At 40.0% G+C, this 18,917-nt stretch overlaps 2 protein-coding genes across 6 annotated transcripts; both read left to right on the forward strand.

The window, feature by feature from the left end:
* Positions 1 to 1,469: 1,469 nt before the first annotated feature.
* On the forward strand, positions 1,470 to 6,171 carry LOC122012567 (protein LATERAL ROOT PRIMORDIUM 1-like). 5 transcript variants are annotated; one of them, XR_006120270.1, is made up of 3 exons: positions 1,470 to 2,749; positions 2,823 to 3,784; positions 5,670 to 6,171. XR_006120270.1 is itself a non-coding variant. In XM_042569149.1 (3 exons), exons 1-2 carry the CDS (start codon positions 2,095 to 2,097, stop codon positions 3,167 to 3,169), a joined length of 1,002 nt encoding a protein of 333 aa, XP_042425083.1. In that variant the 5' UTR covers positions 1,470 to 2,094; the 3' UTR covers positions 3,170 to 3,197; positions 5,670 to 6,171. The 5 variants fall into 5 exon arrangements, 3 of the variants coding, with proteins under 3 accessions (XP_042425083.1, XP_042425082.1, XP_042425081.1); XR_006120271.1 differs by having other exon boundaries at positions 5,710 to 6,171; XM_042569149.1 differs by having other exon boundaries at positions 2,823 to 3,197.
* Positions 6,172 to 11,725: 5,554 nt separating this feature from the next.
* LOC122012569 (two-component response regulator ORR9-like) lies at positions 11,726 to 13,035 on the forward strand. The gene is made up of 5 exons (XM_042569150.1): positions 11,726 to 11,897; positions 11,994 to 12,067; positions 12,147 to 12,224; positions 12,311 to 12,381; positions 12,474 to 13,035. The coding sequence occupies exons 1-5, from the start codon at positions 11,795 to 11,797 to the stop codon at positions 12,745 to 12,747; spliced, it is 600 nt and encodes a 199-aa protein (XP_042425084.1). The 5' UTR covers positions 11,726 to 11,794; the 3' UTR covers positions 12,748 to 13,035.
* The last annotated feature ends 5,882 nt before the right edge of the window (positions 13,036 to 18,917 follow it).

Here is an 18,917-nt window from a genome sequence, read left to right on the forward strand (position 1 = left end):
CTTCATTTCTAAACCTACTCGTACTTTTCCTTTTTTTCCTAATAAAAGAGCATACGTTATCATTGGCATTATGCACGCCTGAAAACAATACTTTAAATCAATAACGATAGCAAAATATTAAAACTTGTATCAGTTTATGTAAATAATAGATAAGATAAGCACGTTGAACGGCGACTGAAGTGACAGGGCAAAGTCGAGGGCTGAGAAGTCAAAATGTAGAAGATAGTTTTTTTTAATAATTTAATAATAAGAGATTTATAATTGACGCTGTCATCATGGAGCATTAAATTGCAGTTCGAAATATCCTCCTGGACCCTTTCCTCCTGCTCGCAAGATGTCAACTGCACCCGATAAAACTCTTTTCTACATTCCATAATTATCCTCCTCCTCCGCCTCGCGCATGGCGCCATAGTGGTGGATCATGAACTAGTTGGTATCTCTGATTCCTGCGGTGCTTTTGCCCTTTTAGCTGTGGCCTTCATCCCCCCTCTCTCTCCCCGATCTCCATCTAAATCCATATACGCAAACATTCTGGCAGCGCATTCAGTACTGCCATCACCAAAAAGCAAGTATGCAAGAAGAAGGCCTACAACGCTCTGCTAACGTCCATTCACTGCCCTACTCCTGCAGCGGCCGAAACAGCAACAGCTTCCTGCTCCTGTGACTCTCTCTCTCCCTGCTCACTGACACATACACAGGCATCATATTTAGCATACAGGTCTAGTCTTGCCACAATCCATGCCCTACAGATCGACGCCATGCCGACCGAGGACTTCCATGCTTCTCCCTCACCAAGGAACCATGAACCTTCCATCCCCTGATTGGAGCCCATACATGGCCCCTCCTCCTGCTTCTATGATCTGGTGGAGCTGGAGAGGAGAGGAAAGGAAAGCTATGGCGCGCGCAGGCCTCTGTCAGCTCGATCCCCCACGCCACTAAGCCGCAGCACGCAGACCTCGCCTCCCCGCCCCACCTCTTCCTGTAAATTTCAAAAAGATCGAAATTGCATGAGAGCGAACCAGGACCACGGTAGACGATTTCAAGCCGCAGCAACGAGAACCGGTTTAGCTCGTCTACCGTCGCAGACAGCCGCTGCTAAATTTACGGGTGTGTGTGTCACCTTGTAGTGGAGTGCGCCTGCGCGCGCCTGCGATGGACTCCGTACAGTCGCACCTCCTCGGGCCCACCACCGCCGCGCGGCGGAGCCCGCTTTCCAACCTCCAATAATTCGTCTCTCTCTTATTAACAGGTTTAGAGAAGGGTCAAATACGCAAGCAAGGAAGCAAGAAAATTAGCTGCCAACCTTTCGCAAATCTATTAAAAAAACACCTACCCATGCACGGAACGAACTAATGGCAGAGACAAAAGATGCGGGGAACATCTACTCCGGAGAAGGCAAACGAGAAGAAGCGATGGGCAAATCCGGTTCGAGAATCAATTATTGGACGCTAACTCTTGACTTTGGTTGGTTCGGATATCACCATCGAGTAATTGACGCGTCCAGTTATAGGTCACGAGAGCGCTGTACTGGCGAGCGTGTACGAAAAGAGTAAAAGGCGAAGGCAAAAGGAAATGAAGAGAAAGGAAAGGTAAGGATAGAGAAGGAAGGGATGGAAAGTTAGTAAGAAAGGAAGTGGAGTAATCCGGAAGGTACTCTCACTCCAAGCCCCGCCAGAGGAATTGAAGAACTCCACTTTTTTTTTTATTTTTAGTAAAAAACAAAGGGAGGGGAAGAAATAATTAAGTCGGTAACAAAAAAAAAAAAAAAGTGTGAGAGAGGGATTTTAGTGTGTAGGGTTAGAGTGAAGCAGAAGAATTGGTGGGTGTAGGCAGAGAAAGGAAAGCGAGAGGAGGGAGAGTATCGAGAGAATAAAAGCAGGCGGGGTGGCTTCTGGAAGGCGCTTCCCTTCGGATACCGGCGCGTTCGCGGACTGGGCGCAGTCCTCCGCCGACCGGGGCGACGATCTCTGCCTCGGATTCAATGCGGGCGGCGGCAGCGGAGCCGCCGGGGGCGTGGTTTGGGCGGCCGCCGGTAGCTCCGCTGCAGCTGGTGGCGGCGGGCGGCAGACCGTCAATTACGGCATCCCTGCCGATATGGGCACGGTGGTGCTCGCCTCCGCCGCGTCCTTCCACCCGCAGCACCACCACCACGAAACATTACTCTCTACGGCGGCAACGGAGCACCACCCAGCCATCATCCCCCTCCTCGCCGCTACCCCGTGCATCGTCGACGACGACAACCCCGCCTCCCAGGGTAAGCTAGGCGGTGGGATCCACGTCTGGCAACCGGCTCAGCCGCAGGCGACCACGTATCACCACCACGGTCACCCGTTTCCCCCATACCATGAAACCAACCCTAACCCTAGTCCTAACCCTACCCTCTATAATTACCTACGGAAGCCGGTGCCGATGTTGGAATCCAGAGTAATTCTCGGAGCCACCGCCGGCGCAGGTGTGTTCACGTGCCAGGACTGTGGCAACCAGGCCAAGAAAGATTGCAGCCACCGCCGATGCCGGACTTGTTGCAAGAGCCGAGGGTTCGACTGCTCTACTCACGTGAAGAGCACTTGGGTTCCCGCTGCACGCCGTCGCGAGCGCCAACTAACTGTTGCCGCTGCAGCTGGCTCCTCCACCTCCACCTCCGCACCCAAGAAGGCCCGCCTTGTATCTTCTCAGCCCGCCACCGCCTCCCACACCTCCACTTCCAACACCACTCCTCGTAGCTTCGACACCACCTCCAGCCACCAAGGTAATGAATTAAAGCTTCACTCTATTTCGCACCTCCCACGATTTAGGAGTTTCATCTTTCGTTCCTCACGCAGACGCCGGCGTCAAAGAGAACCTTCCCGGCCACGTGCGTGCCCCAGCGCTGTTCAAGTGCGTGCGTGTGACGTCCATCGACGACGGCGAGGACGAGTACGCCTACCACGCCATGGTCAAGATCGGCGGCCGCGTCTTCAAAGGCTTCCTCTACGACCACGGCCTTGACGACGGCGGCGGCGGCCACTCCGACGACGGAAAGGAAGGCTCCATACCGAACCTCTCGGAGCTACACCTCGGAAACCGCTTAGCCGGCGCTTCCTCATCGTCACCGATGCTGCCATCGTCGTCGGACGCCTTCGGCGGAGGATTGGTTGGAAGCGCCAACTACGATAACCAAATAAACTGATGAATCATCCCGATGCTTTGTTGTAACAGTATGCTCCTTTATCTTTCTTCCTTCATTTTACTTGCGGCGATTATATTTCCTCTTTAATTACTAAATATTATACATTTCACGGGGATAATACTGTCTCATTTCTTCCTGGCCATTATTCATCGCTGTCCAATCATCATTATTTGTTGCACTATTACTACCGTCTTCTTCTCCTCTTTCCTTTCTAAATAGAGAAAGGAATTTGGTGCAACGTAAATTGCATTGCTCATGTCGCTCTTTGGGCCATCTCCTGCCCTACCCGCGACTGTTCTCTTCATGTATAGTTAAACTTGCAAATCTTCTTGGGGGTAGTTCTTTTGAGGAGGTGTATGGCCAAGGAAGTTGCATCGAGACTGGTGGAGAATTTTTTTTATCGAACTTTGTGTGTATTAAGTTCCAAGTTAAAGCATGGCTGCTTTCGGCTGTTTCTTTTCCAAGGCCGGATGGGTGGCTTGGTATGGCCGCAAGTTTTCTGTTCATCCTGTTCCTTTTGTCATCCCGTCCAGTCTTGCCACTTCACATCATAATAGCTCGAGAATCTGGACAGTGTGTGTAGTATGGCGGTGTATCCGGAATGGTTTCATCAAGGTAATAATGACTCTGATTGTAATTGATTTTATCATTTTTACGGAATTCTTTATTCATTATTTCGCTTAGTGGCAGCTTTCTTTGTTTTTTCTTTTTCTTTGTCTTTGATTGTAACTGATGAGTCTTGCCAATTTTTTCTCTCGATTCGTTCTTATCATTAGTTGATTATTTATGAGCACGACACCATGATTAACGCTTTATATGTGCTTGACTTGAAGTGCAAAACCTAGGGGATAGAAATTTACACAAATAATTATATCTCAACATAACTTCTCATGTTTTACTGTAAGTTCACTTGCCAACTCATTTATTCATGTTATCTTGCTCTGCAATAATTGTTCTTTCTGATTTTGCTGACTAAATCACGACTATATTTTTGTCGCCAAGTTAGAATGCTTAATTTCTAATATTGCCTGATTAAATATTCTTTCTGTGGAAAGATAAAACTCATCATGATCATGCATAGACTAGTAGAGGACGCGTTGTTGTCATCATGCTTTCGTTTTTATTTTGCAAGTGTTCGGTTATAATTGTTCATGGTCATAGATAAACATGTTTGAAATTTTTGAACAAATGACTTATATGAATGTAAAAAAAGCTTCACGTGTTAGGCCCTGTATAATGAATAGTTGAAAATTAATATACTAAATATTTTATTTTTCAATTTCTTCCAATCCATGTAGTTCATGTTGGTACCCAGGTTGGATTGATTATTCAATTAAATATATATCATGCCAAAAAAATTGTTTAGTTAACAAGTTTGTTACCAGCAATATAACAGTAATTATTACATATTTATTTAGACAAAATAATATGAGTTCTACTAAGTTTCTTGAAAATGACTGTTATTTAGTTCTTGCTAAATAATAATGGATTTTGTCATTAGAACTTCTTAATTTGTCATTAAAAGTTTTGCTGATATTAGTCTCCCATGATGTCACATATATAATATTTATAATCAATATTAAATTTCAGTAAAAAAAAATTATATTTGTTCTTTTACAATCTCGTCATGTTGATGATAACGTTTTTTAGCATGGCTCCTCATGGTCCATTGGATATTTCTTTTTTTTCTTCTTTTTGGAAATTAGTCTTTCAATATGTATTTTTTATCTTTATTTGATAATCGTTACAGTCTGAAATGATTATTTTAATCTGAATTATTTTCTACTTGAACATTATCATGAGGGCTGGGTTATATAATTCAGGTTGAGAATAGTCAATCTGTAGTGATCTAACACTCCTTTAGTACATATTTATATCTGTTCTTGTGCTATTTTCTTGTAACCCTTTACTAATATGTTGTCTTGATAGCTCCATGTGAATGCAACAAATTCTTTTTAGGATTTCATTAGTTCATTCTATAAAGTTGAGGCAATTCCTTTTTTTAGTCATTCTGTTTGTCTTATGGCCTATTGGATTATGTAGTTTAATTACATAGATGAGAAAAGCAGATTGATGTGGTTTAATTTTACTAGGAAATACTTTGTGCAAGAAAATTATTAAGATGCAATCTTCCAATTTGATTGTAACTACACAGAAATTGTTTGTTCCAGGAGTTGTGAATTATTGATTGCTCTAATTAATTTGCTTTAGTTCATTATTGTATATATGTGCCTATTCTTGTTGTTGCAGTCAGTATGTGATTCTTACATTGGATCGAGCTCATCAATGAATGTGTTGATATCATATGCATATTTTGACCTCAATTTTTTTTTTAAACAATATGTCAAAGGTGTTGTCTGCTTGAGTGTACATTTGTTTTATTAAAAGATGCTATATGTTAGTCATGCAGTTTCCTTTACATAGTTAAATTGTGAAGCAATTAATTATAGTAGACTTTACTAATTCTCATTCCTTTCTTTTAATATTCATATTTTCATAGGCGATCATTCCAAGTTAAATACTGAAACTTTTAGTGTCAGTTCTCTTTTTCTGCATCGGTCTATGGGGAAAGCATGCGTTGATCTAAAGAGAGCAAGAGGTGAGAACGGAAGGACTGGAAGGAGATAGACCACGGTGGCAATCATGATGATAGAGGCACTAAATCTAGTTGACATTGGCCTCAATATTAAGTACCATGTAAAGGGATCTAGTTGGACTATAGATGCACACTCGAGAAATGTTGTCGAACGAAATTGTTTGATAGACACGGAGTTGCTCACTCACTTTCATGAAATGGTCAGGCAAAATTATGACAGTCAAGTGAAGGAGAGATAGATGTGTATATGGAGGATGAGAAGAGACTGGCATGAAAGAAAATGAGAGGAGACGAAGGATATAGTATTAGATTGCTTAATTGAGAGCGTAAAATTCAAGTGATGAATAAGAATATGTCGTGTAAAACTCAGAGGTTCAAGTGATGAATAAGAATATGTCGTGTAAAACTCATAGGTGCACAGGGTCCTCAACTTCGAAGTAATATGTGATATACATTATCGACTCATCAGTTTTTTTTGTTTTTTTTTTGTCTTAGCTATATCATTGATGTATGATATAATTTTTTCCATGGATTTAAATCTCGTGAGGAAAATCTGAAATGGGAACGGATTTAGAGAGTTTTTTCAGGGATTTGGATTTAGGGATTTTTTTAATTCCTTGCAAGTTAAACGGGAACAAATATGAGGATGGTATCCCATGTTTTTAATCCTATAATATCATATAATATAATTTTTTATAAATGATTTCTTGTATTAATATTTTTTATGAAAGTGAGTGAAAATTAAAAAAAAAATCCTAAGTCAATAGATATTTGAAGCTGAGTTGAATGTAGAGTCCAGATTTTCTAGTCTGCTATCCTTGGTCCTTTTCTAATTTCTTCTGTAATTTATACGTTAGATGGTGGTTGGAATTGGACGAAAATTAGTTACGATCTCTTTTAGGTTCATCTTCCCATTAAGATTATAATTTTGGGTTGAGCTAAGCGGTCGAAGGTTATTGCCGATAAGTGGATTGTATGGTGCCAAGTAGTAGGTGGCTCGTCCACCATCGACGGCTTTCGATCGTCTGGCTCAACTTAAAACTATAACTTAAGTGGGAAGGTGAATTTGTTTGTACAATATCCTTAGGTCAAGGTTGATCTGATTGACTAAGCTTGGGTTTCAATGTTTGACAATACATGGATATTACAGGTGTAACCGTCCGTTTGGGGAGATTGTCGATACAATTTCCTTCTGGTCAAAGTTGACCAATTAGATGTGAAGAAGAGTCAAGTAGGTCAAATGGTTGACTGGATATTTGATTGGAAAAGTCCTGATTGGATGTTAGCCAGTTGGAAATTCTGGTGAATGAAGTCAGGTGAAAGACCTAGTAAGTGAAGCTAGGCAAAGGGAAAGTCCTAGTGGATGAAGGTAGGACTTTCACCCCAGAGGAGTCCCTACCGAAAAATTTCAACAGCATCTCTCCGGTACCGATGACAATATGAGGCATATATACATACAAAATATATCAGCCACATATGGTTGGAATATACACACAATAGAAATCATATAATCACGCAATTTAATATACTCAGCCTACCCGCCTAGATAACAATGAAATAAATATAACTACGCAGTTAAATAACAGCCCATACGGCTAGAAATAAGCACAGCGGAAGACATAGAAAGAAAATGCAAACGTAAGACCAACAAAGTTACTAACTAACATAACTGCAATCCATTAGACTAGACTCCAAAATCCACAACAACTTATTGGAAAGCAAATACGCAACATCACTATACCACTAAATAGAAATAAAACCGAAATGGGACTGTCCTCGAGTGTGACGTGGGACTGGCAGTCGGGACTCTCCAAACAATTTCTCAATCATCCACTTGTCACCTGGCGAAAGAAAATCAATTTACGAGGTGGTGAGTATTGAACTCAGTGAGTAAGGAAAGATAGTGCATGAACATAATATACAAATAGAAAATTAGCCAAGAGTATACAGTCTCATAAGAGGAATAACATATATTTAAAACAAAATCATAATAAATGCTCATATCTGAAACCATATCCTAGGCTAGTAATAGAATGTCAAAAGTAATATTAATCTGTTACAGTACTACTCATAACTACACAGGAAATATGTAAGGTATATACAAACTTTCAATAAGTAAACCAAGGACTAAATACCTACAACGAGGGTATATCTCAACATAAGCAAGCATAGCAGCACAAGTGAGCAACAGCAGTAAGCAATAACAATATATGTAAACAGCAGCAGTCAAAACAAGTATAACCACAGCGTATGCACGGATGGTCACTTCCACCCACCCCTCTGCACCATGACCCTTGTATGGTCGAGAGGCCGGGTCAGTGACAGACTGTAAACCACTCCAGCTACCACTCTCTCGAGTGGCCGAGGGGACAGTTGCATAGTAACTAACTAGTTACATCTACAACGGGATCCCTACTGCTCGCAACTCCAGCTATCACTACTTATGAGTGACCGAGTGGGAGCACGATAGGACAAGCGACATCAACTCCAGCTACCACTCTCTCGAGTGGCCGAAGATGCGATCCTGGTCAACGACTCTCTCAACCGCAAGAGAGAATTGGTTGTTGACATGCATGCTATGATATGATGCCCCAAATGCAACAATCATCATACAAATATAAGCAGAAATTAGGTCTGCTACATGAAGCGAGCATGTTCAATATAGTATATAAATAAATAACAGTCAAAATATATAAACATGGTATCTAGTATCTGCTACTTATCATGGACAACAACAAGAGACTGTATAGATGTGGAAACGAATACTCAAAGATCACGTGGAAGTATCAAGCGCAGAAAAATAAGAGTGTAGTAAAGGTAAAAACAGTTTCTTATCCAAAATAATTCATGCACTAAGGTCAAAGTACTAAAAGAAATAAAGCAAGAATTACCTGCCTTTACTTGTCGATCGTATCAGAATAAAATCCACGTTGTGTTGCTCGCCCCAAATTAGTGTCCTGCGTCCATAGATATTATTTAGCTACTCTCACATGAATCAAACAACTAAACCAATTAGGATAGCCCTAATCAAAACACATTCATCACTTAACCCTAATACAATCGACCTTTTTAACAGCTTTAATCCCAAGTTGTCATCATCTACCTATTAATTGATACTTAATCAAAATAACCTCCATCCTAACTAAATTAGCAAAAGGAACAACTATTCATCTCCTTAAAACAATACCTCAATTTTAATTAACTCAAATCTGATAATGATCTTGAAAACCAGCAACTAGTTAACCAAACCACAACATATCATGAAATCAAATCTTCATTATAGGTTCTTCTAACTCCACTAATCACTAATTAAATTCATAATCAAATTAGTTTAACTACCCCAACCATGTCACCAATCAACCTAGATTTAAATTCAAGCATCAATCAAAACTCACCTAAATCCGTAGCGCCACCACTTGACATGTTGTCCGCTGCCGAAGGAGGTTGCTGCCAAAACAACCAGCAGTTAGCACAATATCCCTTACTAGGGTCTGAACCCCAAATCACTATCAACCTAGAACCCCAAAATCGAAATGCCTTACCAAGTTCTTGTCCACAACTTCCTCTCCACCAAGAACTAGGTCTAGCCATTGTGGAGACCGACGACGGTTGTGGAGACCAGTGAAGACGAGATCGACGATGGTGTTTCGATATCAAGGCACGAGGGGGAAAGAAGCAACCGACTGGAAGTTCACCCCCAACCTAGGGTTCGGCTGACATCGGGATGAGCAACACCGGCGCAATTGGGTGCTGAGGTGGCTGTGGTGCTCGCGTGAGGGCAAGGGAAGGCGAGAGTTCGACGGCGGAGGAGAGACTAGCGGATGAAGATGGTCGGCGATGCTCTCTGCCTTCTGTCTGTGAGGAGAAGTTTGGTGTCACAGCTGGTTTTGGATGAAGGTAGAAGGAGAGGGAGAGGGGGAAGAGAGGGTCGGACGTCCGACGGCTGTGAAGGATGGAGCCGCCAGTCCTTGGTGGAGGAGAGGAGGCGCGGCGGTGGCAGCGTCGCGAGATGGTTGGGGGAAGAAGATGGGTTTCGGCCCATGTGGGGAGTTAGGGCATGGGAAGATTTTCTTTTATAATTTAGGGATTTCTCAATGAAACCCTAGATTCATTCCTCAATCAACTTCCACTTTCGGGTATTCCAAACAGATTTTTTTCTCGAGTCCATAAGTGCCTCCCTACTAATTACATCGTACAAGCTCCGATTAATTCTAGAAAAATTTCTAAAATTTTTTAAAAATTTCAATAAGATTATTTGTCAAATAATTTTATTATTTAATTATTATTTTGTTGTCGTATTTTACAATCAAGTAGGTCAAAGGGTTGACTGGATACTTGATTGGGAAAGTCCTAACTAGAGGTTAGACAGTTGGAAATTCTGGTGAATGAAGTCAAGTGAAAGATCTAGTGAGTGAAGTTAGACAGAGAAAAAGTCCTAGTAGATGAAGGTAGGTGAAAGTCTTGATGAATAAAATCGAGTAATGAGAAAATCCTGATGAAAGAGAGCAGGAATTACGGACTAAAGGGTCTAACTTTATAAATATAGGGATGGAGATTTAATCTCTGAGATTGGGATGATGATTTCCTGATTAAAAAAAACAGGGATAGGATGGAGCTATAATTTAGGAATGGAATGGGATGGTCAATCTGTTTCGTGCTATTGGTATTCCTCTAGATACATATGTATTATTAAATTGTAGTTGAAGTTTGAAGGACACCTACCAATTTAATTATTATTCTCAATCAAATTATTTTTCAGTTGTCATCGGATATTTAATTTTTCAAATAGATTAATTTTAGGGGTCATCGTCTGATTTCATAAAAATCTTTTATCAACCATCATCACAGTAAAGCGGTTATACTTAACTTTCTTACGTCTGTTTTTCTGGTATTTATATATTAAATCTTTCATTATTCGTTGGAGGTATAAATCATTACCTATTACACCTCAATCAAATCTATCTTAAATGGACGAAAGTGAACTAATAGTATTTATTAAAAAATTCAAGTAGTATCATCAATAGGCTATATTTTTAATTTTATTTGCTATTTCTTTTTATTAAAAGTCAAAAATATCAAGGTTTGAATGGGAAAGAGAAAGGTGAGATTGTGTTTAGGTTGCAAATCTTTGAATGGTCAAATGGAAAGTTGCCCCTCATGTCCCGAGTGCGTTTACACATTTAAGCTGCACTCAATTGTGGAAATCAAGGTGGGCCACCCTTACCTCAACGAATCTGAACCAAGGATTGCGCGGGCCACCACCATCGGGCCGCCGACACCACTTTCCACACGGAAATGAATTAATAAATATGCGTATTAAAATTTTAATTTATTTAAAAACTCAAATCTGCTGCAATCTTTCTATTAGATTTTATTTCAGCTGAATATATTTTGAGTCAATTTAGTCAAATTGAAGCAGAATAAATATTTTAGTCGTAACTGCAGCTGGTGGGAGCACCAAAGACATGTATAGAAGACATCAATGAATAGGACTGAAGGCGCGTTAAGATACTGCGAATCTGTTTTTGTTTTTATAATACTATTTTAGAGTGCGAAATTTCTTGATTAGAAATCGAGAGAATCTTAATAATTGATGGATGATAGGAAACAGACAACCATGTTCAGATTTGGCTGACTTAACGGTCGTCCGGTGGAGTGGACAAAAATAGTTTCCAACGAATGTGAATAATATGTAATCCCTCTTGATTGATCGGGTCTCTTAATCTTTGCATTATCATGATTTTGAACATATCTCAAAAATAGGAGTGAAATCTCGAGGGTAATATATATATTAAAAAGAGAGAAAAAAAATTAAAAACAAGAAGTGTTTCCGTGTTTGCTGCTCAGTCCTTGGTGTTTAGTGCCAGGATGGTGCGAGGACACAGCTAGATACGGATCATATCTGGTCGGATCTCGCTTTCCAAGAGCTCGGATTTGGTGGGTCGCCGTGGGAGTTTATATTTAATCCCTGCCTCTCCACTCGGGTCATAAGAGAAGCAAGAACGACTTTTTCTTGTTCAGTTTTTTCCATGGCTGTTGAATCAGAAGCAAGGTTTCATGTCCTGGCTGTGGATGATAGCGTCATGGACAGAAAGCTCATTGAGAAGCTCCTCAAAATCTCTTCCTTTCATGGTATAATCAGTTTCACTCAATCTCTGATGCTATTATCAATCTTTACTCTTCCTTTTTCCTTAAAAAAAAGGGGGCGAAACAATTTGTTTGTTTCAGTTACAACAGTGGATTCAGGAAGCAAGGCCCTTGAATTCTTGGGATTGTCTGCAACTGCCTCGCCAGAACAGAGTGTAAATCTTCTGACCATTTCAGTTCCCTCAATTCCCTGCCCTTTTCCCTCTTAGGAGCTAATGTAGCTTGTTGATTCAGGAAATCGAGGTGAATTTGATCATAACAGATTACTCCATGCCAGGGATGACAGGGTATGACCTTCTCAAAAGGATCAAGGTATAACTTTATAATTTTACATGCAAAATTTTGCCTCGCTGTTTCAAGGATCTGAGAAGAAACTACTCTGTGTTCTTCAATTGCAGGGGTCATCTTCCTTCAAGGACATTCCAGTAGTGATTATGTCAGCGGAGAATATGCCTTCCAGGATAAATAGGTGAGAGAGAAATTCTATCCGGATACAATTTTCATTTCAGATGAACTCTGAAATAACTCTGAGGAAGTTTGCTCTGTCGTGTGCTGCTACAGATGCTTGGAAGGAGGAGCAGATGAGTTCTTTCTCAAGCCAGTGAGGCTGTCTGACCTGAAAAAACTCAGGCCTCACATACTGAAAGGGAAATCAAAAGAGGGGCATCTAAGTCAAGAAGAAAGCAGCGAGATCAGTAAGATCACCAGCAGAAGCATCAGCCATGACAGCAGTAGTATCTGCTGCAGCAAAAGGAAAGCCATGGACGAGGAATCTGCACTAGAGAGGAGAAGACTGAGACTCTCCTGTGGTGGCTTGCAATATGATCTAGCGTGAAGAACATGGATCCAGTCAGTTTCTTGGTTCCTCTAGTGATGCCAATTTTGCACTGATAACGCAATTCAAGAATAGGAAATGTAAATAACGGGAGAAGAAGGTACTGATCGATGGACTTAAGATGCCATGAGGCTATTTAATCACCAGTTTCTGTTAGTTTATTCTGGCAAATGGTGCGGCTGCAGGCTCATGGCATCTCACTGCCACGAGAAAGGGTTCATCTTTACTTGTAATGGAGAATCATAACAAAAAGTATCGAAAACAAAATGAAAATGAGGGAATAAACAAGATGCCCAAACCTTTTTTTTTCTGGTTGCTTGCATGAAATCAATCGGCAAACAGGAAAGAAATAGTATGTTCTAAGAGAAGAAAATATTCTGTATGTATATATTCTTTAATAAAGCAGAACTTTCTCAGATTAAAAAAAAAAGATAACTCGGTGTACGAAGCTTCCGTTATGCGGGGTTTCGGAGAAGGATTTATTTTACGTAGTTTTATTTTATTTTTTGCAAGAGACTATTTTCAAGATTCAAACCTGTGACCTTGATCATATGATAATAATTTTATCGTTACACCGAGGCTCTCTAATTTTCTCAAGGAAAAAAAGATCCAAATTTCCAAAAAACTATGATTTGCAGGAAATCTGATGTATTTTCTTTGATAGTGTTGGTATAAGTTAAAGAGGTCAAAACTTTAGATTTTTTAGATGGAAAGTTATTTTATAAAATGTCTGCAAATTTGATTTACAAATTGATTTTTGATGAAAATTTTAGTATATTCTTCTTATAACAAAATATAGATATATCTTTTTAGTTTTTACTAGTACTGGTAAAATTTAATTTGGTAAACTTTAGTTTTTTTAAACTATAAATCGATTCACAAATAACTTACCATATGTTCTGTCATGTTGTATTAGTAGTTAAATCGGGGAATAAACTGTTTTAACAGTATTTATATGCTTGAATGTTTTAATTTCTCTTTTCCATACGGGCTTATTTATTCTCATTCTCTTCCTTCGCTTTCCTCTCTTTCCTAAAACGAAAATTCTAAACCTTCTTCGTCGCTTATCCACTCTTCTCTTCCTCCACTTTAGGTTATCTTCTTCAACTCTTAGCTCACGCCAAATGAGTTAAAGTTTCGCTCACAATTAAATAACTGGTCATCTTATTTCTTTCTTTTTTTTACTCGTGTTTCAGAATCCATATTTCATATCACCTTATGAACTCCAATTGTTGATTTTAAGGTTCCAGTACAGATGTTGAGTTAGTTTTCTTTCAAAACCAGCACCAACGTGGTAGTTTCGAAAGACTAGCACAAACGTTGAGTTGATTTTCTTTCAAAACTAGCACCAATGTAGTGATTTTAAAAGACGTTGGTGTTAATTTTTGAAAGACCAACATAAACGTTGAGCTGCTTTTCTTTCAAAACCAGCACTAACATGGTGATTTTGAAAGACCTGCACAAACATTGAGTTGCTTTTCTTTCAAAACCAGCACAACGTATAGTCAAGGTCTTTCAAAACTAGTACAAACTTGGTGTTGGTTTTAAAAAACGACCACCACATTGGTGCTGGTCTTTCAAAACCGCCACCACATTATTGTTGGACTTTCAAATCAGCACCAACTACTAGCACCGACCAGTACCACATTGGTGGTGAGCGAAAACACTAACTCACCTAGCGTGAGCTGAGAGTTAGAGAAGATGACTTGTATCTAAGATTTGAAGTGGAGGAAGAGAGAAGCGGATAAGCGAAGAAGAGGGTTTCAGACTTTGGTTTTAGGTAAGAGAGGGAAGCGAAGGAATAGAATGAGAACAATTAAGCTCACGCGAAGGAAGAGAGAAATTAAAAAATTCAAGTTGACGCCATGTCACCAGGCCACATCTGCTGTCTCCCACGGTCACCCATATAAGAGTGTACAGGGTATCAACATTGTATATACTATACCCTGTTAGCATCTAAAATTTTTTAGTTTTATTTTTTAAAAAATTTGAATACTATAACCAAATCTCTAAACCGTAAAGGTAAAATTTAATTGGCTTAACCTTAAGGTTAAAAAATAAACAAAATATTACTATTTAACACCCTAAATATATACCCTATGAGCTCTTAGTTTTTTAAAGCTTGAACACTATAATCCAACCATTAAACCCTAAATGCAAAATCTAATCCTAAATTAATTGAGGTGTCTAGATTATATGGCGCAGACGAAATCCACATCACTTCGTCCACGGTATATATATATATATACCCGAAAAAAATCTCTGAACCCACCCCCATTCCTAAACAAATCGAGAATCCCCGTCTCTGTTTCGAGTTTTCCCTGTGGGGCCCCATATCCGCGGGAAAAATTGTCTTCCCTAGAGGCGTCCACATGCGTTGTCTAGGATAAAATCTCTCTCTCTCTCTCTCTCTCTCTCTCTCTCTCTATATATATATATATATATATATATATATATATATATATACAGCGTTGATATCTGCGCGGCGCGCACAGTTGCGCACTATGCGCGTCGCGCAGGATTTCACTGTTTTTTTTTCTTTTTATTTTTTTTTTAAATTTTTGAATTAAAAAAATAATTAAAATATTTTTTAAAACTTTTATTTTTAGGGTTCAGGCTTTGGGTTATAGTATCAAAGCTATTTTTTTTATTTTACCTCTAGGGTTCAGGCTTTGGGTTATAGTATCAAAGTTATTTAGGGTTCAGGCTTTGGGTTATAGTATCAAAGCTATTTAGGGTTCAGGCTTTGGGTTATAGTATCAAAGCTATTTTTTTTTTAGATTTTACCTCTAGGGTTCAGGCTTTGGGTTATAGTATCAAAGCTATTTTGTTTTTTAGATTTTACCTCTGAGGTTCAGATTTCCCAATTAGATTATAGTGTTTGGTTTTAAAATAAAATTAATTTAAGTATTTATTGAGTATTGTAATATGTTGAGGGGATATATTAATGTATTAGAAATTTATATAAGGAAATATTAATTTTTTTAATTGATTTTTTTTAATTTAAAATATTAAAAAATAAAAAAAAATTAAAAAACAAAGCTTGATCTCCTGCGCGACGCGCACATTCGCGCACTGTGCGCGTCTCGCAGGAGATCAAAACTCTATATATATATATATAAATCGACACGCTGTCCGACCGCCCTTCCATGACTGGGTGATTGGGGTGTTCAGAAGTGATCCAGTAGGGATGATATTTCCCTCGGATCCGATGGGGAATCCAATATCCAACCCTAATGGAGGAGGGTATGGAGGAAATTTTTAGATCTGATTAAATAATCATGTATTCGGATATGAGTATTTTCGAATTTGGATATAGAGGTGGATATATATATATACCCTTGTTTTTTTAGGAAAGAAAAAACTTTAGCCCACTTTCTGCCTCGAAAAAACTTAGTTTGTCCTCTTTACCCGGTCATCAACACATATCTCTTTTTCTTTTCCACGAGAAATCCTCATCTGATAAGGAGCGCGAGGAGTATAAGAATTTAAGAATTTAAGAATTTAATAAATATTTATAAATTCATTGAAATAATTTTTTTTAAAAAAAATAGAATTACAGGTAATAATAGGACGATGGGTCTCCGATGGGTATGAGGATGAGGATAGGGATGAAAGTTAAATATCCGATGAGTTTGGAGATGAATTTACTATATGGGGATGGGTACAGTTGATATGAAATTTGATCCAAATCCTACTCATTATCATTCCTACGATCTAGGCACCCCGAGTGCATTCACTTTGGGGCGATGGATCACTTCTGTGTCTCATTTCCATGATTGAGATGAATTGAGATCCCCGGAAGTGATCCGAGCGCCCAGAGTGAGTCGGGGCGGCCCCAGTTCACTCAATCATGGAAATAGGTAGAGACACCTGATAAGAACAGACACTTAAAAAAGATAGAGAAATAAAGGAACAAGAAATAAAAATAGAGAATAATGTTTTGGATGATCTTATTGTCGTTGTCAAAGGGATTATCTATACAAGTTGTCTAAATAATAAATAAAAAGAATAAATATGACATACAATCATAATAATTATAATCGTAGTAATGAATATAATAACTTTAAAAATATTATCTTCCACTATCAATTCATATCGATCTTGATTATGATACCAGATATGGTAAATTTATATTGATTGTAATCAATACAAGATTATTATTCACTATTATTTTGTTTCCTACATTACCCCCAACAAACTCAACAAGAGAGTTCGAACATTAAGTTTGATTGCTAACTTGATAAAGTATTGTCTAGATAATGACTTAGTGAATCTATCAGTAATTTGATCTTCTGTAGAGACGTAAGTGTTGGTGCAACATCCCTCAGGTCAAGGTTGACCTGGGTGACCAAGCTGAGTCTTGGTTTGAGTTTAGATGTTTGACAATAAGAAATTGATTGAAGAAGAGTCAAGTAGGTCAAGGTTGACCGGATACTTGACAGGGAAGTCCTGGTGAGTGAAGCCAGGCAGAAGGAAAACCTTAGTGAGTGAAGCTAGGTGAAAGTCCTAGTGAGTGAAGCTAGGTGAAAGTCCTGGTGAGTGAAACCAGGTGAAAATCCTAGTGAGTGAAGCTAGGTGAAAGTCCTGGTGAGTGAAACCAGGTGAAAACCCTAGTGAGTGAAGCTAGGTGAAAGTCCTGGTGAGTGAAACCAGGTGAAAACCCTAGTGAGTGAAGCTAGGTGAAAGTCCTGGTGAGTGAAGTCAGGTGAAAGCCCTAGTGAGTGAAGCTAGGCAGATGGAAAACACTAGTGAGTGAAGCTAGGTGAAAGTCCTGGTGAGGGGCAAGGGAAAATCCAGATGGATCAAGGATGATCGGACATCTGGTGTTGGGAAGTCCAAGTAGGTCAAAGGATTGACTGGATACTTGGCACGAGGAAATACAGATAGGTCAAAGGGATTGACCAGACATCTGATGGAAGTCCAAGTAGGTCAAAGGAGTGACCAGATACTTGGCATGAATAGAAAAGTCTAAGTGGGTCAAAGGGATTGACCAGACACTTGGTGGGAAGTCCTAGCAGGTCAAAGGAGTGACCAGATGCTAGGCATGATGTACCAACAGGTCAAGGTTGACCGGATGTTGGTTTGAGAGGCTTGGAACTTGGTTTTGGGCAAAAACCAAGTGTTGGATCGATCAGTGGATCGATCCAGGAGCTGGATCGATCAGTGGATCGATCCAGGCTTCTCCTAAGCGAACAGAGAGCCTCTGGATCGATCCAGATGTTCCAATCGATCAGTGGATCGATAGGGACGCGGCTGCTTTGCGCGATAAGCGCTGGATCGATCCGTGGATCGATCCAAGCGTTTTTCCAGAGCACAGAGGCGCTCTGGATCGATCAGTGGATCGATCCAAAGCCTCCCCGATCGATTGGGAATATTCGAATCGATCGGGATCCGACCGTTGGCGTCGATAAAGGCCGCAGGCGTTCATTTCCTTCGGCATCTCTTCACCGTTTCATATCAGATCTTCGCCAGCTCCTCCACAGCACTCTCAAAGCTCGTGATTGCCAGTTCTTGAAGGTTCTTGGAAGCTCTCCGAGTCAAGAGGCGGATCAAAGGCAAGAAGAGAAGCTAGGGTTAGGGTTTTCTGCATTCATTGTAAGCTTTGTGCTTGTATTTTGTATCCTTTCCCTCTCTTCTTGTATTGAGTCTTGTAGGGCTTCTCCGCCCTTGGTAGTTACCATAAAGGAGAGTTTTATTTAGTGGAGGGTGTGTGTGTTGGTGTGGATCCTTGGATTAGTCACCTCTTGTGAGATGGATACCAAGTAAACCAACCGTGTTAGCGTTGTGTGATTGTTCTTTGTATTTCCGCTGCACATCTTTGAAGGAACAAGCAACGCCGAGCAACGAGCGAACGCGACGAGCTATTCACCCCCCCTCTAGCTACTTTTGGTCCTAACAAGTGGTATCAGAGCGAGGCCGCTCTTCACCGGAATCATCGCCGGAAGGGTCAAGCATAACAAGAAAAGCTAGAGGGGTGAAGAAGTTGGAGCAAATTCTTCAAGTTCAAGATTTTATCAAGCTCAACTTCAAGATGCAATTCCAAGATGGACTTGGATTTGACACAAGGGTGGCTCCACCATATTCATCTACAAGCTTCGATTCTTGGAAATCAAGAATCGAAAATTTTCTTATGATGGAGATAGAGCAATGGTTTGCTCTCATGGAAG

Source organism: Zingiber officinale, chromosome 8A, assembly GCF_018446385.1.
Source record: "Zingiber officinale cultivar Zhangliang chromosome 8A, Zo_v1.1, whole genome shotgun sequence".
Classification (NCBI taxonomy): Eukaryota; Viridiplantae; Streptophyta; class Magnoliopsida; order Zingiberales; family Zingiberaceae; genus Zingiber; species Zingiber officinale.

Excerpts from the sequence above, each read along its gene's own strand:
- LOC122012567 (XM_042569149.1), top strand. The coding sequence starts at position 2,095 with ATGGGCACGGTGGTGCTCGCCTCCGCCGCGTCCTTCCACCCGCAGCAC. Across the intron at positions 2,750-2,822 it reads CACCACCTCCAGCCACCAAG|ACGCCGGCGTCAAAGAGAAC; the intron begins GTAATGAATTAA and ends TTCCTCACGCAG.
- LOC122012569 (XM_042569150.1), top strand. The coding sequence starts at position 11,795 with ATGGCTGTTGAATCAGAAGCAAGGTTTCATGTCCTGGCTGTGGATGAT. Across the intron at positions 12,068-12,146 it reads CTGCCTCGCCAGAACAGAGT|GAAATCGAGGTGAATTTGAT; the intron begins GTAAATCTTCTG and ends TTGTTGATTCAG. Across the intron at positions 12,382-12,473 it reads ATGCCTTCCAGGATAAATAG|ATGCTTGGAAGGAGGAGCAG; the intron begins GTGAGAGAGAAA and ends GTGCTGCTACAG.